Here is a 26,641-nt window from a genome sequence, read left to right as displayed (position 1 = left end):
CATCCTGCACCAGAGTAGTGTGTGTGATCATGATAATCAGTGAACCCACAATGATCAACCAGTGTCACTTGGAGTCTACACTATGTGTTTTGACACACACATAATGATACGTACTTACTATTACAGTGTTATACATCATAGTTTAATCACTCTAAAGAGTCTCTGTTTTCTGCCTCTCCTTCATCCCCTCCTTTCTTTTAGCTTCTGGTAACCACCTTCCTTTTACTGTCTTCATGCTTTTACTGTTATGAAATTCATATAACTGGAATCTTAGGATGTACAGCCCTCAGAGATGGACGCATCTCACTTAGTGATGTGTCTTTTAGTTCTATTTCTTTCTTTTCATAGCCTGATAGGACATTTCATTTTAGTGCTGAGTAATATCTCATTGTTTAGAATATTCAACTACTGAAAAACAGTTTGGTAGCTGCAGGTTCAGGAAATCATTGGTGTAAATGATGTAAGTGCAAAAGTATTCATGTGCAGGGTTTTAAGATTTCTGTTTTGTTTTGTGTAAGTTATCAGTTCATTTGAACAAATACCAAGTGTATGCTTCCTGGATTATAAATCTGTCTGTATTTCTGTTCGTTTGTTTTTTGTCTTAAAAAATTAAGCTTTACAGGGTCTAGAGACCTGGTTTAGCAATTAAGAGTACTTGTTGCTCTTACAGAGGACCTGGGTTTGATTCCCAGCACCACATCACAACTCCATTACTCCAGTTTTAGGGGATCTGATGCCTTCCACTGACCTCCAAGGGCAAGCATGCAAGTAGCACACATCCATTCTAACAAAACACGCATACAGATAAAATTAATAAAATAAATATTTAAAATTTTTAAAACTAGCTCTACAAAGCAATTTTTTAAATCCACAAAAGTCTTGTCCCCCCATTTGGATTATGTGAATTCACAAATTAATCCAAAGAAAATTAATACTTTATCTATTCATTCAACAAACATTAATGTATGATTTGTGCCGAATACTGATCTGTAATTCTGGGATTATATAAGGGAGGTTGTGTCCTAATACCACCAGTGCAGGGCTGATACAGCACTGGGGGAACACATGAAACAATAATAAACAAGTTGAAAAGTATGCTGCAAATTTCCCCTCTAGAGAGCTTATACTTCTTTCCATTTGCTCAGTCTTCTCTACCAGCCTTCAGTAACCTTTCTCAGGATTTTTGGTTTCCAGTAACTTTTGGATTTCACTTCTAATTCAGTTATTTTCTATAACTTTGTTGCTACAATGATTTATCCTTTTTTATTCCAATTTTAAATGGCCCCCAACAGAGGGCAAGCGTGTTCTTAGGTTTATCATTATGAGCTGAATTCTGTGATTGGTGGCAATAAATTATCAGATTGTAAGACTATTTCTTCTTCAGGGTTTTGGGGGGCATAACCCCTCTTCCTTTGCACCATAAGCATCTCATTTTGTTGTTGTACTGTTGCAATAGCCAGGACCTCATTCACAATGCTGTCTAGCGTGTGTGATAGCAAATAGTCTTACTTTGTTCAGTGTTTCCAGAAATATTTCATTGTTCCAGCATTAGCCTCAATGACTCCCTAGGTGGCTGTATCTTAATCAAGTTGAGAACTCTGCCTTCTAAGTCTTTGTTAGTGAAGGCAGCTTTTCATTTTACCCTGTTTTTAATCACTAGCAGGTGGTTTAAAGCAGATTTGGAATGTTACAAATACCCAGTCTGGCATTTATTTCTTTTCTTTTTCCTTTAATATATTATTATGATTCATAGATTTCTTATTATGGAATTCCTCTGGGTTGGAATCTAATTCCAATTGTCCTCATTTTTGTCTGAAGCTCTTTTTGTGTAATCTGTGACAGTGTTCACCAGCATATGTAGTAAATACAACTGTAGATCTTGTGAAAAACTTGTCTTGCTTGTCTGCACCCTGTTAGCAGGTAGAAGTTTTGGGGACTGTACAGGTAAAGTTCAGTGTTGGGAGGAAGGTATGAAGACAGGATGTAGAAGGAAGAACCATTCAATATCCAGGTGGTTTCATCTGCTTTATTGTAATAACAATAAAATGATTCCGTTCATATGTAGGTCAGTGTGCTGCTTTTAATAAAGGTGCATTTATTCTAGGTATCCAGATGTATTTAGATTTAATTTATTGAGTCACTTGTAGAATTGAAGTATCTCACGGGCCTAAAAGTATTGATGGATAATCAGATAGCAATCAGAGGACACAGATTTTTTTTTCCCATTTCTGCTGTGATACTTTCCTGCCATTCTTTCTTCCAGTCTATCAACTCTGAGATTCTTCAGGGCTCTTTAACACTAGTGAGCAGCAACAGTAGCAGCAGCAGCTTCTATGGGTGCTGGTTGGTTGGAGATAGAATCCCTGCCTTTAATAAGTTCTCAGATAATGTCACTGTTGCTACTAGGATCCCTACACTAAAAAAAAAAAGAAAGAAAGAAAGAAAACAAACAAACAAAACAAACAAAAACTCTGATTCACATTCCAGAACAGTATTAGCAAATGATTGCTGTACCTGTACATTATTATCCCATATATGGAATCCCAAATTCAAGCTAAGGATACACCAGTTTCTTTCACTATGACTTACAAAGAGAAGCAGATTAATAAAGCGTGAACATAATGATTTATGTAAAGCTATGGTCATTGGCTAATAATCGCTTATAGGTAAAAGGTTCCTTGTAGTAATATAGGGTTTCTTTGCTTCTTTGCTTTGATTGATTGGTTGATTAGTTGGTTGGTTGATTGGTTGGCTAGTAGGTTGGTTGGTTGGTTGATTGGTTGATTGGTTGGCTGGTGGGTTGGCTGGTTGGTTGGTTGGTTGGTTGGTTAGCTGGTTGGTTGTTTGGTTGGTTGATTGGTTGGCTGGCTGGCTGGTTGGCTGGTTGGTTGGATGGGTGGTTCATGACAGATTCTCACTCTGTAACCCTAGTTGGAGTTGAACTTGCTATATAGCCCAGAGTGACCCCAAACTGTCAACCCATCTGCCATGGCTTCCTAAGTGCTTGCGTTCCAGGCTATACTAACACACCTAGTTTCCTTATGGCAACTTTAAATGACTTGTCTGTCTTTTATCCCCTGTTATCTCAATATTGGCGCATATGTTATTAAAGACATTACACAAAGAGCTGAAGATTAAATAGAGTATGCCTGGCAAGTAGGACAGGTCTCATTTTACTTCCTCGAAGTCGACCAACATTTCCTATTTCATTCTGGAATGAACATTAAAGCTGTCATTCTTAACTGGTCTGGAAATGCTGACAGAGGGGAATTACATTATCTTCAACTTCTGACTGTCATTTTATATGAAAATCTTCACTGCTCCCAAAAGGGGGAAAAAAAAACAAGATTAAATGACTTTCTAGTTCTTTAAACAGGATATTATTTTAAGAGAGGAAAGTCTAGAAAGAGGAATTTATTATCAAATGAAATGTATAACACTAATATGAGATTCCATACTACTCCAGCTGGCTGCAGATCAAATAGTTGAGGGCGAAATGGAGCCAAGACTGTTGCTGAGAGGTCTCTTTCTTTTACGGGTAAGCAATGAGTGTCACTGGCCCAGAGGAGTCAGGAAGAGGCATGTGGAACTGAAGACAGTGTCTGGGCCAGCGCCTTGAATTCAGAATCAGGAAGCCGTGGCTCTATTCCTGGCCCAGGCTTGCATTGATTATGGCTATCTACAGGAGGCTGGGGCTCCCTGACAAGCAAAGCATTCAGTCAGTGTTGGATCTGCTCTGCCCAACGACCGTGATTTGGAAACATCGGCTGTTTTTTTTTTTTTTAATTTTAATTTTTATTTTTTTATTTTTTGTTTTCTTCCACATGCTTGGCATTAGAACAGAGTCAATGTGGGCTGGAGGAGACATTTTTCTCTGGGCTTTATATTGTCTTCAGTCTGTATGATGTCTGGCAATGGGTACCTCCTGCCTACCACCATGTGTAAACGCTTTCAGTTCTGCTGTTTAATTAAGAGCATTTGGAGAAAGAAACAGCGGGGTTGTCTTCACTGGGTAGAAGGAAAACAACATCAGGGAGATCTGTATTAGTTAAACCTAACCAGTTCAGGAGCTTCTGGGAAACTTGTATCCTCCCAGACTCCATCACAATTAAAGTATTCTCACTACCCACAGACCAAGTATCTCTTCTACCGTAAATAAAGAACACTGTTGACTTTTCACCATGGTCAACAATTAGTATTGAATAGAAAGTTCTGTCCTGACTCAATCTGTCTGGTCTCTACTGACCTGTGTCTGAGGGAGATATAACTAAAACATCTATAGCAACAGCACACATTTCCCACACTTTACCAACAACTGGTTAAGGTCTCAAGACAACAGCATGCTTCTGTTTCTGTCCTACCTGGATGCAGGCTGGAAAAAGGGAACATATACCATACTCACAACTTGAGTTCAGTGTAGTCAGATAAGTACTTTGTCTTCATGGGAAAAGGGACTGTGGCTCTCCCTCTATATGTATGTTCTGAACAGGTACCAGATTCTACACCTTTTGAGGGTATATGAACATGGGGATGCCCTTGCCTAGCCCCATGGTCACAGAACACATGTGGAAATATACTTAATTCTTGGCACCAATCGTGAACTGGACCACTGACAGAATTATTCATATCCATAGAAGAGTAAACAGAAATAGTGAGATAATTTGAAAATACATCCTATGAGAAATGACTTACAGAAGCGAAGAATAAGGGTACAGCTCAGTGGTAAAGTATGTCTTGGCATGCACTTCACCCTGGGCTTGATTTACAATACTCCCCTGACTCTAAATGAAAACTGGGGATATTTCACCTAGAAGAGCTATAATATGGAAACAGCAGAGTTCTCCAAATATTTGAAAGATAACTTCATAGACTAGATAATACTTATTCTGCCTCAACCTAGAGCAAAGGTTCTCAACCTTTGGGTCTCAACTCTCTTGGCAATCCTCTATGTCCAAAAAATATTTATATTATGATTCATAACTAGCAAGATTATGAAATTATGGTTATGAAGTAGCAATGAAAATAGTTTTATGTCAGGGGATCAACACAACATGAGGAACTGTAAGGATCATGGCATTAGGGAGGCTGAGAACCACTACTCTAGAGGAAGGACATTAGAGAGAAATAGGGATTACCTCTACAATATCCCAAAAATTTCAGCTCTGTGAGTGTGAAATAGGTTGCATCTTAGCAAACCAAGTAAGTAGCTCATGATGTAACCATGCAAACTTACACTGAATGACTACTAGGTACAAACTCAGACAAGATGAGGTAAAAGGTTCTGTGCTTCCACCTCCCAGTGATATGCTTTGACTTAATAAAAATATAAATATAAAGCTGTTATAATGAAGCATAAGGAACTTCACAAACAACAGATAAAGCAAGGAAGGCAGACATGAGGGAGGAGAATAATTAAGAAAAACACTGACTTGAAGTCAACAGTACTTCACTGTAGCTAGAGTTTTTCTCTCCTCTCCAGGTCCCGCCAAGCCCTGGCAGTCCCATAGCCCACTTATAAAATAAACATACAGACACTTACATTATTTAAACTGCCTCGGCCATTAGCTCAGGCCTACCATTGTCTAGCTCTTACTCTTATATTCAGCCTTTTTCTGTTAATCTATATGTCACCACGTGTTCTGTGGCTTTATCTGCTGCCTTTACATGTTGCTCCCTGGATGGATGGCTAACATCTCCTGACTCAGTCTTTCTGTTCCCAGAATTCTCTTTTCTGTTTTTCCTGCCTATCCTATACTTCCTGCCTGGCTACTGGTCAACCAGCGTTTTATTTATTCACAACATACAGGACATCCCACAGCACTTCACTGTACTTTACCTGGCAACAGGAGCAATTGCTATGGAAAATGGATGCACAAAATAAATTAAAGGCATTATTTCAACTCTCTTAGGTTACCTAACCTGTAATTTCCACTGGTTTAACAATCAATGTTTTTATTCAAAACCATCTTCCTCCTGCTGGTCTCCAGCCCCTGTTCCTGCGGGTCTAATGAACACATCAGCTCATAAGAGCAGGTTTCGGGCCTTCTCCTCCAGCTCTGCCTCTGGTCATGTCTAGATGATAGTATGGAATCAGTCCAGGGAATGTCACACTACAGAAAAACAAAGACAGCAAATGGGCATTCTGTTTTAATACGAAGAGCCAGCTGCCCAACAACATATACTGTGTGTCCACCCCTGCCTAAATATGAACTCCATTGCTCTCATTTTAAATTAGTTACAAAGTTACAGTTTTCTTTGTGGCATTTTCTTAACTACTTACTTTAGTTGGGGACCCACCCTCCTCTGTCCTTAGTCCCCATCTTCCTTCTATCTCTCTACACTTAGTATTCCTGCTTCCACTTTTACATGTTTTATTACCCTCCACTCTCCCCCAAAGCTTCTTCTGTCTCTTGATGGGCCCATTTCTGTTTCCCAGCCTCTACATATACTCATTGTCCAGTAAATACACATATAATAATTAGAAGCAAGAGTGCACTTATAAGAGGGAATACACAGTATTTGTCATTTTGCATATGAATGACCTCAGTATGTTTTTCAGTTCCACCAATACAATTTCACTTTTCTTTATGCTTGAGTAAAATTTCACTGTGTAGGTGTTCTATATTTTAATTATCTGTTCACTTGTTAATGGACATCTGGGTAGATTCTATTTCCTAAGTATTGTAATTAAAGCAGCAATTATATATAGTATGTGATATCTCTGTTGTAAGATATAAAGTCCTTTGGGTGTCTGATGAGGAATGATGTGCTGGGATCATGTGAGTGCTCTAGGTTAAGCTTTTGGAGACATCTCCCCCTGATTTACAGTGGCAGAATCAATTCACAGCCCCACTTACAGTGAATAAGGGATCATTTCCTGCCCATCCTCACCTTTGTTGTCATTTGTTTCCTTGATGCCACCCACACAGATTAGCATGAGATAGACTCTCAAGGACTTTCAATTTCTATGTCTGTAATAGCTGAAGATGCTGAACCCTTTCTTAAAATGTTTACTAGTCATTTATGTTTCTTCTTTTGAGAGCTCCGTGTTTAGTTCCATAGCCCACTTTTTAATTGCAATATTTGTTTTCTTGTTTAGTTTTTAGCTTCTTTGTCTATTCTATTCTATAATCACACACACACACACACACACACACACACACACACACACACACACACACACACACACGGCAAGGATTATCCACCATTCTATAGACTGTCTCTCCATATGGCTGTTTCTTGGGTTTTTAATCTCATGAGGCCCCCCTTGTTCATTGTTGATATTATTTTTTCACATTGGAAGTCAAAATATGTCTGGTTTTCTTACAAATAACCTGTTCTCTCAATATATTGTGTGTGTGGTTCAGACCTCAGCATACGATGGTTAGAACCAGGAGAGAGGCCTTAGAATAATGGCACTTATTGAACGTGTGACATTGCTGGGTATCAAGTGTGCCTGAGGCTCCAAATATCTTTCTTTGCCAATATTTAAAAAGAAATCAAAGAGTTTATAAAACACAGTGCATCACTCCCTGTGTCCTCCTAAACCTTCCCTGCACAAAGAGTAAGTTCTCCTGATTGACAGTGACCTTGAGAACAGAGTCTGATTTATGTGGTGCTCTCTCTTCCCATCCCTTCCCCCACCTTCATCCTCCCACCCTGGTCTTGCTGTTTGCCTGCAGTCTCACTATCATTGTATCAGTCCTCCTTCCACGTGGAACATCATCTTCCTGACTCTCCTCTTCCTGCTCTCCACTTCCACCTCCCGCCTGCCTCCACCATCCGTCTGTGTCTTCACCCCATCATCTTCTCCTCTTCCCATTCTTGTTTGACTCTCAATATCCACAGAAAACTTTTTCCTGACTATAATATACTGTATTAACATAGCATATATTAATTATATCTAATGCACATTAATGTATTATATTAATTAACATGTTGCATGTTAGTTAATATGTTATATGCTAATTATGTATTAATATATTATGGACATATGTATGTGGACAGGAACACTGTAGTTATTTATCTCATTATCCTGTTTTTAATTTTCTACATGAGTTTCTATTTGAAACTATTTATGAATCTATTCATTTTCATTGTCTATTTCCCAAGGGCCAGTTATAACATTCAGGAAAACAGGAGTCTTATTTTCTTCACTGATGGATTTTCAGTCCTTTTAATGATGCCTGACTTAAAACAGCTGTAATGATTAAAAAAAAAAAAAGGAAAGATGAGTGGAGGCAAATTTATCACATTGGCCTTGAACGGAGGGAGTGAAGTTATAGAAATCTTGGACTCATGAGTAAATAATTTAATGTAATAAAATTCTTCTTTGTGGACAATAGTAAAAGAATGAAATTAAATCTCCATTAAAGAAGTGGAAAGGTCCAGAATCTGCACATACACAGTTGTATTTTCAGCCATAAACTGTTTACTGGAGTTTGGCCCTGAATATATGAGAAAGTAGAACTTTATGAGATGATAAAACTCGAGCTTTAGAAATAAGGACTAGGATATTTATGCAAAGCATCAGATTTTTAGTCACTCTATTTTGGGGAGGTTTTATGGATTTGTGGCATGAAAACTTTTGACATTTCAGAGTGATAGTAGTGGATGGTGAGCGAGGAGGTACCCATGAAGGAGAAAGAAAAGAAATAGGATTAATTGTCTAAGAGAATATCATAGGGCAAGGCTGTTTGGTTTTTATCCTTCTGGCACATCACTGAAATAATTTGATGCTCAGTCAGTGAACATAAAACATATTTTTAGAGTATAATCTTGGTGTCCAGTTCATTCAAAGACAAATTGTTTCTGAGACCATCGCTGATGGTTCCAGGGTAGCTGCGGATGTGATGCTGGATCCAACTTTAACTTAGTAGCTGGAAAAATATGTGCTTCTATTTTCCAAGGTTTGTGTGTTATTATTTCTTGGCTGTATTGATCTCACCACTTTTCCTGAAAATGTGTTGTTTTTGTGGTGTATAATTTGATTCCATTTCTGCTAGGTAGGAAAATTGAATCTTTGTCTTTGAGAATATTATGACTGAGATATGAATGACAGTCAAAGAAAGCGACATGTGGGTACAGAGAGGCACAAACCTTCACTTTCTCAAATGTATCTTTGGCTCAAAATAGAAGGAAATCATGTAAGAAATACATCTGCACAGAAATGAAGGGACTCGATGACTGTAGTAAGATTTTTTTTCTTTTTTTTTTGGGGGGGGGTACTTTTTTTTATTAAACATGTTTATTTATTAAATTTTTTTTTCCATTTTACATACCAATCCCAGTTCCCCCTCCCTCCCCTTCTCCTGCCTCCTCACCTCCCTCCCATTCTGCCCCCATCCACTCCTCAGAGTGGGTAAGGCCTCCCATGGTAGTCAACAAAGTCTGGCATACCAAGTTGAAGGAGAGCCTAGCCCCTCTCCACTGTATCAAGGCTGAGCAAGGTATCCCACCACAGGGAATGGGCTCCAAAAAGCCAGTTCATGCACCTGGGATAAGTCCTGGTCTTGCTGCCAGGGACCCCACAAACAGATAGAGCCACATAGCTGTCACCCACATTCAGTGGGACTAGTTCAGTCCCATGTAGGTTCCTGAGCTGTCAGTCCACAGTCAGTGAGCTCCAACTAGCACTGGCCAGCTGTCTCTGTGGGTTTCCCCATCATGTTCTTGACCCCCTCTTCTTTTTTGTTGGAATGTCGAATGTCATTTATTGAAGGAGGGAGGAGGTCTTAAATACAGACTTACAGCACAATGGGGAAACCCTGGTTGGCAGAAGTTCACTTCTGATGGTTTTTTGTTTTTGTTTTTTGTTTTTTGTTTTGAGCTGAGGATCAAACCCTGGGCCTTGCGCTTGCTAGGCAAGCGCTCTACCATTGAGCTAAATGCCCACCCCTGCTCCTGATGTTTTACAATCTTGCATCTAAGCAGGTAACACCCAATATGTTGGATTCACAGACAAGGAGCTTCCCTTAAGCATTCAGGAGGGTGGAATCTCGCAGGGAATTAGCATAGGGAGGATATCAAGGTCAAGGTAAGCAAGCAAGGCAACAGTTACCCAAAACAGGGGCCAGGAACCTACAGCCCCCCTTTACTAAAAATGAGCTTCTGACTTAGGTTGCATGGGATGTCAGCAGGTCACCTTACCCATCATGGAGACACCTGTCCAGGCCACACAGGTATTCTGTCTTAGGTTGGTGAGCACCCCCCAGGAATTACCTGTATCTGAATGCTCATTATCATAAAGGCTCAATTGTGTGAGAGCTGCAGAGTTAACTGTTGCCAAAGATCTCCAAGTGGCACTTGGCTTGCAATCTGTTTGTTCGACACAGAAAAGACCAACAGAAGTCTTAATCTACCCATAGCCAGTAAGTTAAAGACAACTGAGCCATTCCCTTCCTTAATGAGTTTTACTGCAAATTGGAGACTTTGTAAGGTGGTATCCTGAGAGCAAGTGGAACTTGAGTTTGTAAATTTATAGCTTTCAAGGCCAATTGAAATGTATATAACTATTGATTTCAATTTGTCATGCCCAATAGAATGAAAGATTAATTAACTGTGGTAGCTACTTTTGCTGCCAGGGTCCCCACTGTCCTAGCTGTAGTAACCAATTATGAAATGGCAATCCCAGAAACAGTAATAGCAGTGGTCACCACTGTTATACCAGCAACAACGGCAGCAGCGATGTCAAATTCTCTTCTGGAGCATATGGGAATGCATTGGCATGGACGCAACTCCAAGAACATGAACCGCTAGGGCCCACTATTCTTGATCCCAGCATGACCCAAGCTGGCAGCTCTTAATATTGTGATGTTTCATTGAGTAAAACCAGATCTTATTATAAGCAACAGTCATCCTAAGGTCCTCCATGTCATATATATATATATATCCTTATGGTTCTGTGGGTTAAAGTCTGATTGTTCTTTGCTTTCTATCTAGAATCCACTTATGAGTGAGTACATACCATGTTTGTCCTTCTGGGTTTGGGTTACCTCACTCAGGATGATTTTTTTCTAGTTCCATTTTTTGAGTACTTTAAAGCAAATTTGATGCAATGATTTGTAATATTTCCAGACTGTTACTTCAGGTTATAAACAGAATTTCACTGTGAAAAGAACTACATTGTATGTAACAAAGTTATGTATCATTATTGAATAAAAATATAAATGTTAAGATTTCATTCTTGCACATATGGATACTTTTAAGCCCAATAAAAAGTTCATGATATTCTGTCAGTCATTAAATTTTCCTCAGAAAAGGAGCAACGAACAATCAACTCATAAGAGCTTCATAATTTTCAGAATAAATTAGCATGTACAAAAATCTCAATTTAATTTCAAAGTTAATCTGCTTTTATAGAAAAAGTAGTAGCCATTTTTATTTTATATTGACCTTTTCAACCAAGGAAAATTTGTTTTAAAAAATAGCTTATCTAGCCTTGGTTGGCCCTACACCTATGTATATATGGGTAGCACTAACTTGACTGAGTGCGTTATCAAAAAAATTAAAATAAAAAAAAAGAGCATCGTGGCACATACCTTTAATCCTAGAACTTCCTTAGGAAGACAGGTGCAGGTGGGTTTTTGAGTTCCAGACCAGCCAGGGCTACATAATGAGACCTTGTCTCAAAATAAACAAACAAAAAACCCCAAACATACAGAAAGATAAGAAATTGGTAATGGGAAGTGCTATGCATAGTATGGGGAGACTTTGGGGGAGGAATGAGGTTCAGATATTATTACATTTTATTGTGTATAAAATTCTCAATAACAAAGAAAAATGCCCAAACAAATGATCTAATATTATTATCTCAAGTGATGGATAATATGAACTATTCATTTGACAAAACTCAACTGGAAGAAGGAACTCAGGGCATATCTGTGGGAGATTATCTTGATTAAATTGATTGAGGTGTGAAGACATGCCCATCATGGGTAACAGCATTCCCTAGACAGAAGATTCTTGGCTGTATAACAGTAAGGAAAGTAATCTGATCACTGGCATGCGTGCACTAATTCACTGCAATCAGCTCTTGACTATGGACGTACATGATTATCTGAGTCAGATTTCTGATGCCTTGATTCCCTGTAATGATGGATTGTAAACTAAAATGAACCCTTTCTTCCCTAAATCACTCTTGTCAACATATTACTATAACTAGAAAAGAAAGTAATATAACCTAATAGTTGATTCTTTGATGAATGTAATGTAATAAATCAATCATTTAAAATCTGGAAGGTTATGCTCTTTATCAAAAACAATCTGTTTTAGCTTTAAAGAAATATTTCTATAGAATTAGATTCCTGTTTAAGGAATATACCGATAAAATCAGATTGACCCACGGCATTTCTGTTCTTGGGAGTAGCTAAGGAATGTAGAAGTACTAGAAGAAATGCCCAGGACTTGAAAGATGGCACAGTTGGTAAAGTGCCAGCCACATGAACCTCGGAACATGGGTTTGGATCCCCAGAACATGTAAAAGCCAGGGGTGGCAGCAAGATTCTGTAACCCCAGGTCTAGAATACAGAGACAGGTGAACCTTTAAAGTTCATTGGCCAGTTTATCTGCTGGAATCACTGTGCTTCGGGTTGAGTGAAAGACCATCTCTCAAAAACCAAAGGTGAAAAGTCACAGAGGAAGATATACAATGTCCACCTTAGACCTCTGTGTGCACATGTACCCTCATACATGTGTGTATACATTCACATTAACAAGTACACACATCACACATACACATAAGAGAGAGAGGAGAGGAGAGGAGAGGAGAGGAGAGGAGAGGAGAGGAGAGGGAAGGGCCCTAAGACAAAAAGTCAGACTTGTGTTCATTACTTTCCTCATTTAGTAATAATCGTTGCCAAAGCAAAACCCCAGCATAGCATCCTCTGTGGACATATCTAGATCCCATCATGACCGTGTTTTCCCCTGCTTCAGTTTGACCATGAGCCAAGTATCTCAGAGATATGGGAAATAGTCAACCTGAGCCACAAATGATGCTTTACACTGAAAGAACTAGACCTGAGTCCATTGCATCTCTCAATAGACTGTCATTCTAAAAGAAGTTATCTGTGTTTTATATGGTCTTTTTTTTTTCACTCAATATCCTACCCAGCCTTGTCTCTTTGCATAACAGAAGGGGTTGAGAATTGTGATGCAAACTGACTTGATTTGGCCACAGAGGAACTATACAGTTTTGTCTAAGTAAATTTACAAGGACAATAGCAGCTTTAATTTCTGCTACACATCAAATTCTTTCCAAATGTATGTCTAAATCCCAGAGTAGTTCAGATAAAAAGCCCTAGTCGTGTGTGTGTGTGTGTGTGTGTGTGTGTGTGTGTGTGTGTGTTTGTATGTATGTGTGCAAACATTGTCATAGGGGCCTGTTTTTAAGTGTATGGAAGAATAAAAAGAGCTTTGAAAGGTAATCTTGGCAATGCCCTAACTGGAAACAGCAGTAGGGAAGTGTTTCATGAAGAGAACTATCAACCACACAAGCCAAAAATTTGCCTAACTTAATTTTTCATAGTATTTCAATAAATTAAAAAATATTGTGGTACAAATATTCTCTCACAGGTATTCTTAAGCACAAAGTCACAATTATTAGAATCATATAAATAATAAATTTTTCTCTTAAAAAATGGTTATAAATAAATTCTCCCAATAATATTTAATTAGAAAGTTGGAAATGTGCATATGTACTTGTAGCTGTTGAATCTTTCATGTATTGAATATTCATGTAAAATGCACCCTTGGCACTAAATCAACCTCTTCTCCATGAAGGGCCCATTGATGACCCAGACTAGACCTTCCCTTTCCTGTCCAATAGAAGACCGCTCATTATCCAGTGGCCTTTTTGTTACCGTGAAGAACAGCGAACTTTTATTCTTTCCAAAAAAAAAAAAAAAATGGTCTTTCAAATTCAATAACAGCATGTTCTGCTCCTCAGGAAACAAGGGAAGATCGAGACAGGACTCGGCTGGACTCCATGGTGCTGCTAATTATGAAACTGGACCAACTAGACCAAGACATCGAGAATGCTCTCAGCACAGTCTCATCCCCATCCAGCACCCCAACGAACCTGCGGCGGCACGTCCCTGTGAGCTCCCTGCTCCCGCTCTCTTTCCTAGTGGAGTAGTGTTTCTCTGTGTCTGTTTTGCTGTTGTTATTAGTGTTAGTTTAGCTTTTAGTTTTGGTTTGTTTGTTTTTTTCCAAAAACTGGGGATTGACCCTCAAGTCTGGCCCACAGTAGGCAAGCAATCTTCCACTTTGCTATATCACCAGTCCTGCTTTTACTTTGAGACACCGACTATGTAAATTGGCCAGGCTGTCCTTAAACTCACTATGTAGCCCCGACTAACCTTTACCTTACTATGCTCCTGCCTTGGCTGCTCAAAAAGCTAAGACTACAGGGCTATGCCCACCAAGCTCAGTTAGAATAGTTCCTCTTTATCTCATATGGTCTCTCTTATAAGTGAAAATATTTAATGATGGTATCTACTAACCAATAAAACAGAACCCATAGAGATCACTCAGCGGTCTCCATACATCATACAGAGAGTCCATAGACACTTGGGTGACAACAAAAACTTACCATTAAACGAAGAAGAAGAAAATGGCCTTAGGAAAATCTGCTTTTTCGGAATTAGGCCCTCTTTGTTGTAGTAGATTGATATTACGACTATATTTACTACTATTCAATGGCATGATGCAAGCATTACAAATACCATGTCTATCTTGATAATTATATTATTTCCAGCTTTCAGATATTTCAAATTCTGACTAGTTATTTCTAAGACACAAATTCTTATTTTGTAAACTTACACCACATGAAAAAAATATTTTAATAAGTATTTTCTACATGGACAGATTAGTGGATGGATGGATGGATGGATAGATAGACAGATGGAAGGATAAGTGGATGGGGGCAGATGGATGGTTGGATGGGTGGGTGGTTGAGTAAATGGGTGGGGGTGGGTGGTTGGATGGGGGATGGATGCATAGATGTAAGTGAACTAATTCTGTATACTGCAAAAAAATTCAGATGAGGGTGACTTGCTAGTATTCTAAAATATACTCTGAAAAATAATGAAGAGGACAGAAGTGAGAATTTTACCCCATTAAGTTTACATGACAGATACTCCAATGGGATTCCAAAACTAAAATAAAATTTAGAAGGAATAGATCCTAAGATTGGCTCTACCCTTTACATATTTATTAACAGTTTCATGTTAAGTGGCTTGGTTTATGTAAATTTAGCATATATAGCATAGAGTTTAATTCTAATTAAGCCACATCCTGTTTATATTAAACAAGAATTTTCATTACACAATAATAAATAAACCAAATCAAGAAATTTATATTTACATGAGATCAAAATGTAGAATATCACATGGGCCGGTTTGAATACCTACTATAACAGAAATTTTGTGTGCTTACTTCCTTTCTTAGTATAGTTTCACTATTGATTCTGAGGTAAAGGAGCAAGGGTTAACACAAGGTGGACGGGACTCAATGCATTCCACATAAGTCCCCACACTCATTCCTCATGATGTTCCAAGATAAGTAAGATGTATATGGAAGTTGATGATTGCATGTGCCAGAGTTGGAACAGAAATAAACCCAGCCAGGCTTAGTCTTAGGCTGCAATGAGAAGCTGATATCTCTAGAACAGCAACCATCATAATAATCATCTGAATGAAACTAGAGTTGAATCTTGAAAGCTGATAAAAATGCAATTTTCATTTTTGGTAATCTTAATAATTTTTCTTATCCTTCAAGACTCATTGTAAATATTTTCATTACAGTGAGTTGTACCTAAATAGCTTTCTATAAAGGAAAAAAAAAACACTCCTTCTCTTCCTGGTGCTTGGTTATTTGCACATAGTTTCATTTCAGCAGAGAGAAAGGGGATCTAAATGGGAGAAACACAATCAAAGCAGTGTCCTAACCGCCCACAGGAAGGGATGCTTTCAATTTGATTGACATATGAAGAGAGGACAAAAGGTTCACACTCATTTTTCTCTAGTACCTTATTTTTATGAGGCCTTTGGACTTCATACCTCTTTGTCATTCATGTCTGGAGTATGTTTTATTTTTTAAAAGTTTTCAGGGTTAAATTGTTATAATCTCACACATTTTTTAATCTCTCTCTTCTCTCTTCATTCAATTTTTCTTAGTTCCCATATACTAAATAGAAAACCACAGTTGAGATTTTCTCAAAACACAATGTTTTTGTTTCCTTTTCAAAAAGTAAGCTGTCCCCTGCCTGCTAGATTTGCTTCTTATGCAGTAAGAATAAACCAAAAACATGAACTAATATACATGATGATTGGACCATTTGTCTACATCTATGTTTGTACTTCTATATAAACTGTAAATTGGACTTTAATGTTTCATACACTATAATGGAATATTGTGTAATTATTACCGTAATTGTTGCCACTATAAACATAACATCTGTTTCTAAGATCTCAGTTTATCACTACAGTTGGAATAAGCAAAATAGGTCATCAGAAACATTACAATGTTAGTGACAGAAGGTCTACTTTGGGTCCCCACTTTATGACTGACTTCCTGAGACCATAAGAAAATTGTCTAATTTTTTAGTGGTAGGTTCGTGTCAGAGAGATAGACACACACAAAGCTTAACTGTTAAACTAATGGCTGGTTAGGCAGACAGATGAAGGAAACATTCATAAGCAGATTTGCATGCATCTACCACAGAATATGCTTGGCCACACTGTTTGCTTCTCTTCTGTTTGCTTCTAAACTCATATGACACTGAGCAAGATGTAAACAACACATATCCATGGGCCTCAAAATGACTTTTTGATCTTGACAGTCTTCTGGGTCACCCCTGCTCTTTCTCTTTGCTCATTGATATTTAAAGCTAATACTAATATTATCTCACTATTATTCTTTCTGATAATTGGGCCATGCAAGGAAGGGACGATGGTGTCATGATTTTGACCTTGATCATCCACCAGACAGCACCAACCCAGAGAGAGACAAGGGAGAAACTGCCTCAGTCCTACTCTCCCATTCCATCACACATTTAACTTTAGCAGGAAGAACATAAGACACAAGGAAGCAGTGACTCTTCTGCCAGATAACATGCCCACCCTGTTTAAGAACACTTCCAAAATTCCCAGTTATCTCTATAATAAAGTTCGCTACATAATAAAGACTATACTATATAGACTTATCTATATAATAAAGTTTGCTACATAATAAAGACTGTACTATATAGACTTATCTATATAATAAAGACTATAAATAGAGACAGATTCTAGGATGATGAAGGACAACTTTCATATGATGTCCACATTAAAATAAAGGAAGGGGTAAAGATTTAGATGAAGCTGCCTAGAGAAAATCTAACAAACTGGCTATGCCTCTGTATATTCTCCAAACCCCAAGATCTGATTTTGGACTTTTTGGCCCCAAATCCTGACCATGTCTGAGCACCCCACTGTGTGCCAGTCCTGTAAGGCCTAACTAATGATAGCAATCTCTTAGAATGAGTGGCAGGTGGGAGGCGGGGGGGGGGGGGGGAGCTCGAGAAGAAAGCAGTAACAGTCAGTGCACTATGCTTTGCATGGGTTTCGTCATGCCCTCTCTTGGTCTGATGATGAGCATTTGTGAGCCTCAGGGAGGATGAGGAATTTGTTAGAGGTCACATGGAAGGGGAGTGAGAAGTTTGCCAAGAGTCACACAGCTCATGAGAGTCACTTCCACGTCTTTCAGAAAAGCCAACTCTCATTCCGCCATATTGTAAACCTTCCCAAGGCCTTTTCTTCTCAAAAGCAAGGTATTCTGAGTTTGAGCCACTGATTCTTTGTTCATGTGAATGTGTAACTAAGTCAATATTGATAATCTTTTGGGGATACTTCAGTCACACCATAGGGACTCTTAAGAAATACATAGACTAGAGCCAAGTCACTGTCCCTTGATGGATTTGGGGCACTATTCTTCAGTGTTTTTCAGTCTTCTTGATATTATAAGTCCTTCCTATTGTTTAAGACTCTATCCAGTGCACTGTAGATAGTGTATCATAGGAGGGGAAAGAGAGAGGGCATTGCTGTTTTTTTCACTTCAGACATAAAAACAAAAGTTTTTCATTGTTTTTGGTCAAGCATCTCCCTATTTCAACCCTTTTGTGACCCAGAGTTTCATATTCTTTTTACCTAGTTTGTCTTCCTTGAATTGACTCTTGGCCACTTTCTCATCAACTAACTCTGTGCTTCCTGCCCTGGATCTCACATCCTAGGAGTAATTGCATTATTCCTAACATTTGAGCTTGCTTTCCATGTTGACTTTTACTACTCCATTGATATCTGCTGTTTCTTCCATTACCTCCTCATCAATTACATGTTTTGGATATCAGCACCCCCTCTTCTTAATTTTGCCCTTTATATCTTCTACCTAAATTATTGATTTAATTTTTCCTGTTGAATCACTTTGAATATTCTCCCTAGGAATCACCTGGCTTCCATTACCTTCTTCTTCATAGTGAATATCACCAGTGAAGCCTTACTTTGTGATATGAACACCTATGTAAAGGAGGAATCATAAGATTCCCACTATTTTGTGCCATAGTTGAATGGTATGTGGACCTCTTCCACATACCACCACAGTAAGAACTCCTTTGAGCCGGGTATATTCCATCCACCTGACATGGTGGAAGCATAGGGTACCAATGATGATGAAAAGTTTGATTGTTCCACAGGTCATCAGATAAATTGCAAAAGCAAAAGTGGGCAGTATAATGATAACTTGGATCCCCCTCACCATTTAGTTTGCCTAAGATGCTTAAGTAGGGAGGGAATGAGTGTGAGATCTCGGGAGAGTTGGCCCATGATTTCTCACAGTAAGTAATGGAGAGAAGGGCTTCTACTAAACTTCCTATCCATGGCCCTATGAAATTGCTTCTTTAGTTGTATGTCAGGCCCTCAGAAAACAACACTGTATTTACTTTATGAGGTTGAGCTTTGAGGTCAGGACCTGAGATTTAATACCAGCTCTGCCATGGAATATGAGTTTAATCCAGAGATTTGCCTTGAGTCTGGGTGTCATTGTCTCCCCAGGGATGATAATAATACCTTCCACACAGGAAGAGCAAGCTGAAACATATATAGCTGTAAAATGTGGTCTGTGCAAAGTAACAACCTAAGACTGATTTTGAAAAAAAAAAAAATTATTTCAACTTATATTCCTTTATGTGCGGTTAGAAAAACAAAAGATTACTCTGTTAACTATTTCATTAACTCACAGATAGGAAGGCAAAATAAATGCAAAAGGTCCTTCTTTTTTAAAAAGGCAAATTAAATGATTTATCACTCATGGTCTGTACATGTAATGTACATCCATGTGTGGGCAGACACCACACACACACACAGACACACACACACACATGCACCATACTCATTTGTATTCTAACAACCTCTTATGACCTTCCATCTGCAAAAACTGAGTTTCAATACTATTAATGGTTTATAATATCATAGGGAAAAGCATTACTTACATTGTGAACTAAGACTGGGAAGGTTTGTTTTCATGTGGCATTCCACAAGGACCTGTGAGAAGGTCTGGAAGGCAAGGCACCTCACCTTGTTACCTCTGTGATACTGTGAGTTACTGGAGGCCACATAAGGGGTGAGGGCTGCTGGTAGGAGGAAATGGGCATGGAGGGGGCACTCAAGTGCCTTTTTTCATGGCTGTGCATTTGTTTTTGTTTTTTTTTAAACAGGATCTAGAATCGGGATCGGAAAGTGGAACAGATAGTATCTCAGTTAATCAGACACAGGTCACTCTGTCTTCTAACGCTGACTCCACCGATCCATCATCCATTCCAGGGAGCAATTCTGGAACCAAACCCAAGGCCACGGTAAGTTGTAAAAAAAAAAATCCGAGAGCAATAACCAATGTTGCTGAACATGAGGTAAGCATTCCTGCCCTCTATTCAGTGTACAAAGCAGACTATGAGAGTCTGAGCTGTATCAATTTGATACTGTTTACTGAAGCATCACCCTAAAAAATGTATCTTGTTTATTTTTTAAAATGGTTACGTAAGTAGTTCACTAAAATAAGCCCTGGATCCAGAATTATGCAAGATATGGTCCATAAATTCTGTTGCAGCACTTTAAACAGCCAAGAGTGTAAAATGTAGAGATTAGTTGTCCTGTGTTATCATCCTGATCAAACCAAATACTCTTAGAAAACCTCTAAGCTTTGAAGATGGATGGATGGATGGATGGATGGATGGATGGATGGATAAGATATTGTCTAAGATGATACGGTGATATGCAGAAATACAGTATATAAAATCACACCATAATATTTCATGGGTATTCAATGATGTAGAACATGTAAAGCCTAGAATTCAATGCCCTGACTGACAGACTTTACATTGCCATCTCCATGAATGAAAAGGAAAGTTTCCATACAGAGTAACACAGCACAGTCAACTCTGAATAGAAGATGTTTTCCTTTAAGGAAAATGTGAACTGCAGTGGGAAAATAGTATTTGACTCTAAAAGGTAACATTTATGGGGGAAGTAATTACTGCTTCAAATATCTGAAGTCCACACAGTACCAAAATAGCCTCTCCTAGTTGGGTGAAAATCACAGAGCCGTATTATTTTTTTAATCCCCATGTTAGCTTAACACAGAGAAATGAGTTTGGACTGTTTGTTTTCCTGTCTTGAAAATAAAGGCAGTTCTAAAATGGGACTCAAAGAATACTCTGAATTTAAGATGTGGTGGTTTTACCAGGAGCTAAAGAGAATCAAAGCACACTATTGAAACAGCAGATAAGCCCGACCTTAGTGTTTCCATAGGTAGAAGTTAAATGGCCTGCTATCATTAATATCCAGATCATTTGATGATAAACATCTACTGAATATCTACTGCATACCATGCACTCTGCCAAATTGGGAAGAAAAGAAAAACTCAAGAGGAATAATGTCTTACCCACATCTTTAAATGGTTTCCATTTTAGCAAAGCAGGGTAGGCACTTAAATAGTAAAATGCAAGGAAATGCTACAACATTGTGAGAGTGCTAGATGTGCAGGGAATAAAAGACATGAATAGTGTTGGTTCTGGATACAGTACAAAAGAGTCAACAGTAATGTGCTAATAGGCAGATTTTAATGGAATGCTGTTCTTTTACTTAATGATAACCACTCTTGCCTTACCATTTTACAGAGGTTCTTTAACATACTATAGAGCTCTGCCATGCTGTCTTTGTGTCCTCAGTCACTGAAGTCCTTCATGTAGATTTAATGTAAAGATGTTATATGAAAATCTTTGAATCTGGATACTATAGGTTCTGATGTTTCAGTTCGGGGGGATTTATCCTTCTTATGTTTTGATTGAAATACAGCACTTATGACATAAAATGTACAAACATTAGAGTTAAAGGGTTTTCTTGTCTGTAGAAATCTAGACTATTGCATATCTGTATGCCCATGTGGCTACCACCCAGGTCAAGACAAATTCTGAGGGACAGGGTGATGCTGGGTCTGGATTGTATACTCTCCTATCACATGTTTTTCCATTTGTCTGAAAATTATATGATTAAAAGCAAGTGGTACTTACAGCCATTTTTAAATTCATTTTACTATTTCTCTAAAGGCTTTTTTGACATCTGTACTTATTTTTGTACTTATTATAATTTAATGTATGTATGTAGTGTCATCACCAAATCACCATAATTGACATTTGTCTGAGAGCCTACATGTTGAAACATCAATCATAAGGCAGACAGAGCTAACTGCAAATGGCTTGAGTTTGAAGCCTCAAAGCCTACCCCTAGTGACACACCTTCTCCAACAAGACAATACCTCCTGATCCTTCCCAAACAGATCTACCAACTAGAACCATGGTCAACATTTTAGCAATGCTTTGAGTTGATGAGCATGGGATGACTTTGTTTTCTTGTATGTGAGCTCTATAATTTTTCCATTGTTTTATAATTTTCATTGTGGAGTTCTTTTATTTCTTTCTTTTGATTTTTAAATCACATTTATTTGTCTGTTTTTGTGAGTGTGTACATATGTGCATGCCTGGAAGTCAGAAGACAGCTTGAAAGAGTCAGTTCTCTCTTTCAACCAAGTATTTCCTGAGTATTGAACTCACACTGTCAGTTTTGGTGGAAATTCCTTTATACCCTATGAACCAAGTTGTTAGCCCTCATTTACTTCTTTAGTAAAATTTATTTCTGAGTGATGTATTTCTGTGAGACTTCAGATATGATTGTTCTAAATGGGATTTCACCAACAATCCTACCCAACTATGAGGTCTATAAATCACAACAAGAACTAATATGGCATGATAATCTTAAGGGTTTAGTAGTGCCACATATACCTTGGTGGTAACCAACAACTCTCTAATTGGACTTAAGAGCCACTCAACATGAGGAAAACTGCCTGTCACTGAAAACCTAGCCAATTGCCCAAAGCTAATGAAGTTATGAATCTTGGAGAACAACCTACAATCATCACTTAACTAAACTAGCATATTCATTAACTACATTTTAATGTTTATCATTATACTCAAAAAGAACTATAGTCCCCATCCCTCCTCAGAGAAGATTTCCTTTAAAAAAAAATTCAGCCATTTATTACTGGTATATAAAAATGCTTGGTGATTTTGGTTCACGATCTTTACTGAATTCACTTATTAGTTCCAACCATTTTTGGTGGGGTTTATACTGTTTTCTCCATAAACAATATGTTATACTCAAACAAGAATATTTTCACTTTCTCTTTCTTTATCTGGTTGCCTTTGTCTCTTTCTTTTTGCCTAATTTATCTGGCTAAGATATCCAGGAGTACATGAGCAAGAATGATGGAAGTGAGGACCACTATTTTATTCCAGGAAGCTATCTCAATTTTTCTCTTCTTCAGACCTTTTTTGTCGTTGATGATGATATTAATGATGATGACGATGATGTCTACCTTAAGGATGCTTAAAATGCAGATGTTAGTTTAATCACTATTAACTGTGATTTTTATGAAAAAATACTAGGATTCAGATAATAAAATAAGATGTCTTATTTGTAAAATGTGTACCTGGGGAGCAGAATCAGTCTGGCATTGAACTGTGCGGAATAACTGGAAACACCAGCAAGACTGTATGAATGTGAGATGGTGATTTATCTTCATCTCCCAGCAAAGAGTTTCTTGAGTTACCTGGTGCCACAAAGATTCTAATCCTGGTGATCAGAACTAGAATCCTTTCAGCAAGTTGGGACAAAACAGCTTAGAGTATATCCTGAACAACAAAGGGACCTTTGGAATTAAACCAATACATCCTGAACAACCTAGGGGACCTTGGGTGTCTACCAGCATGGACTGTGTACTGAAGTTAACAGCCAGCCTTTGATTGGAGGCATCACAAAAAGTAGAAATAATTAACCCTGAGTATTGGTAATTGCTATAGCATGTAAAGGCCATCTATAAGTTACTTAAGCTCAAGGTAGCAACAATGGCCTCAGTTCAGTGAGTTGAATTGAACTTCCACTATTTAGATTAATACTGAAGAAAAGATAAAATAGATGGTGTGAAAATTATCAGCTCATGGAGGGGTGGGAGCTAAAGGCAGGCAGAATGATACACAGACATTACCTGATTCCTTTTAAGATGGATTTAGAACAGATCCTCCCTAAAACTGATAGGAGATGGTCAAACTAAAGCCTCAGCAGTGTGTCCCACTCTGTGAGTCCATTGATTATTTCTGGATGGCCAATGTATGGCCAACCTTTATATTTACCCGCTTTGGTGACAGTTATAGAATATCTTTGCTCAGTTTAAGTTTTTATTGGAGGGAAAATTGTCTGCCATGATCCCAGAGCACAGCTGTTCTCTCTGAGGTCAAATGAGAGAGTCCAGCCCATATACCCTATTCATTTACTCACTGCTGGCATGATAGAATCAGATAATGACCATTCCAGTCTGACATTCACTTATCGGTGGAGTTCTCCTCTCTAAAAGCTGTACCTGTTTTGAGATAAAGGAGGGGTGGTGAACTTGTGTAATATATCTAAGGTTGTTTTATTGGCTGGTTGGGTTTGGTTTGTTTCTTAATTTTACAAATTTTACATGAGATTCTAAGTGGTTTTAGTTTGCATTTCCCTAATGGCTATGGATGTTACACACTTTTTAAGGATTGTTTTTATTTGTATGTGGGGAATGTAAGCCTCCATACAGGTGCCTGTAGAACCCAGAGGGTGTTAGACCCTCAGAAACTATATTCAAAGGCAGTTGTAAGTCATTTGATGGGGTTTCTGGGAACCAAACTCAGGTCCTCTGTAAGAACAATAGTGTTCTTAACCTCTGAGCCATTGCTCCAGTATGTTAAATACTTTAGAAATACTTATTAACCACTGTCTTTCTTCTTTTGAAACTATTGATTCATTTCATCAACCCACTTTTTTTAATGAATGCTATTAAAATTAAAGACATTTAAAAATACTGTCTTAATTCAGGCAAGGTGATACATGCCAATAATACCAGCACTTGAGAGACTGATACAAGAAGAGGTGAGTTCAAGGGAAACCTGGACTACATAAAGAGACTGTCTCATAAACAAACCAACAAACAAATAAATAGCTGGAAAGATGGTTCTATGGGTAAAAGTGCTTGTCCTGGAAGTATGAAAACCTGAGTTCAAATCTCTAGATCTCATGTAAAAAATGTAGTACATAGAGTGAGTATCTGTAATAACAAAATTTATACAGAGAGATGGGAGGTGAATATGGGAGAATTTCTGGAAGCTGTAGGCCAACTAACCTGATGTATACAGTGAATAAACAATAAGGAGACCCTATCTCAGACAAGGTGGAAGTAGAAAACCCATGTTGTCCTCTGACCTCTGCATTGGAGCCGTGCCCACATTCACACACACACAAAGGTGCGCATACATTTTGCACATACGCACATACACCCACATACATTAACTAACTAAATAGATAATCTCATTTTCTTTGCTTCACTTAAAAAGACATAGTCCATTCTATGTTGTTCTCCAATTTATAGTTTAACCATTTTCACAGAACCACAAATTGCTACTCAAATTCATTGCCTCAAACCAGCCCAGTGATAGATGGTCTTGTTGTCTACAGTGTACAGGTCAAAGAACAGGAAGTTATAACGACATAAACACAAGAGAAAGGCAAGTTCCATGGTCACAATGATCAAATTTTAATCTTAAACCCTGATCTATTTTAGCAATATCTTTATTTGGTTATGCCACATAACTTGCTTTATGTTAGCTATTATCATGTAGAATTTTTAACAAAGCTGGTAACTTATGTAGGTGTATCCACTATTTAATCCCAAATACAGTTCGGCACATGACAGTTGCAAGCACCTTTTACTAAAGTTCTACAGGAAGACGTTATGATAGCATTTAAAAACTGGCTACAATTTAAATGCCATTTCATAATGTCACACATTATTAGTTTGTGTACACTAAAAATAATTTTGTAAAAAAAATAGTACAGCAAAAGAAGTGTCACACAGAATTGTGTGTGCAGGTGTGTGTACTCACTTGCATATGTTATGTGTACCCAGGTGAGCATGGGAGGTTAAAGGGCAACTTTCAGGAGCAAGTACCCCTCCTTCCATCATGAGGGTTATGAGGATCAAGCTCAGGTCACCGGGCTTGATGAAGGACCTTTGCTTGCTGAACCATTTCATGACCCAACACACATATTTTGAAAGAAAAGTTATTTAGACATCCCAAACATCAAGGAATTTGAATTAGTAGTGTTTACAATTTCAACTAAAAATGTAATCATTTTCTTAAAATGCCTTTGATGTTGGTGCTTTTTAATGTGGCGATTCTGTACTGACATAGTTATGCAATAATGTAAAGCATGTGGAATTTTAAAGAAATATTTGCTTTAGTCCATGAAAATCATTATTGTTTATGAGAAAGAAAAATAGAACAAAATTTGCAGTTTTGTTGAAAGAGAAACTATTCCAACAGCAAGCTATAAAATGTTCCTAAATATGAAATTAGCCATTGATCATTATGAGAAACTGCTCAGAATTCTGCAATTTAAAAGCATCATGGATTCTACTCACATATTTTGGATTTGTAAATAATAATTAAATATGTGGCTTGTTGATGTGAGGCTTTGAGAAGCACATTTTCCACAGCCATTTACTGTTATATTCAAAATCAATTCAAACTTCTCCCACTCTGTGTGTGGGTTTCCAATTGACACAGGAAAAGCTGGTATGGATGGAGTGCATTGGTTGCCTCCACCAACACCTCCTCACATATATCTTTTCACTTTTGATCTAAGAGCTTCAATTTGCCAAGAGGGAGTCAAACTGGTGTTTGTACATCCTGGTTAATACCAAACTCTGAGTTACAACATTGATGCACTTTGTGGGTTAACAAACATGTCTTTCTTCGTTTCCTGCTTTGTTGGCATTGTTCTTGGCAGAAGATGACAGGAAGAAAACTCCCCAAACGAAAAGAAAGGCCAAGAAATGGGGAGCAGTGTGAACTGTGTATATTTCATTAGGTCAAAAAACAACCTTCACACATCTCACCTTTACAAGAAACGGTATTACAGAGTTATGTCTATAGCCCAAGATGTGATCAGATAAACCACACGTTATCATA

General features: G+C 38.0%; 1 protein-coding gene across 1 annotated transcript in view; it reads left to right on the top strand.

Annotated features, from left to right (window-relative positions):
* The window catches only part of Dlc1 (DLC1 Rho GTPase activating protein), a 376,108-nt gene that overhangs the window by 84,215 nt on the left and 265,252 nt on the right, over nucleotides 1–26,641 (top strand). The window contains exons 3-4 of the mRNA XM_036166511.1: nucleotides 13,946–14,095; nucleotides 19,748–19,885. Of these exons, the coding sequence (XP_036022404.1) occupies nucleotides 13,946–14,095; nucleotides 19,748–19,885 (288 nt within the window). The remainder of the gene's footprint in view (nucleotides 1–13,945; nucleotides 14,096–19,747; nucleotides 19,886–26,641) is intronic.

Source organism: Onychomys torridus, chromosome 17 (assembly GCF_903995425.1).
Source record: "Onychomys torridus chromosome 17, mOncTor1.1, whole genome shotgun sequence".
Taxonomy (NCBI): domain Eukaryota; kingdom Metazoa; phylum Chordata; class Mammalia; order Rodentia; family Cricetidae; genus Onychomys; species Onychomys torridus.
Note: the sequence above shows the minus strand (reverse complement) of the source record. Positions and strands in the feature narration are given on the sequence as shown.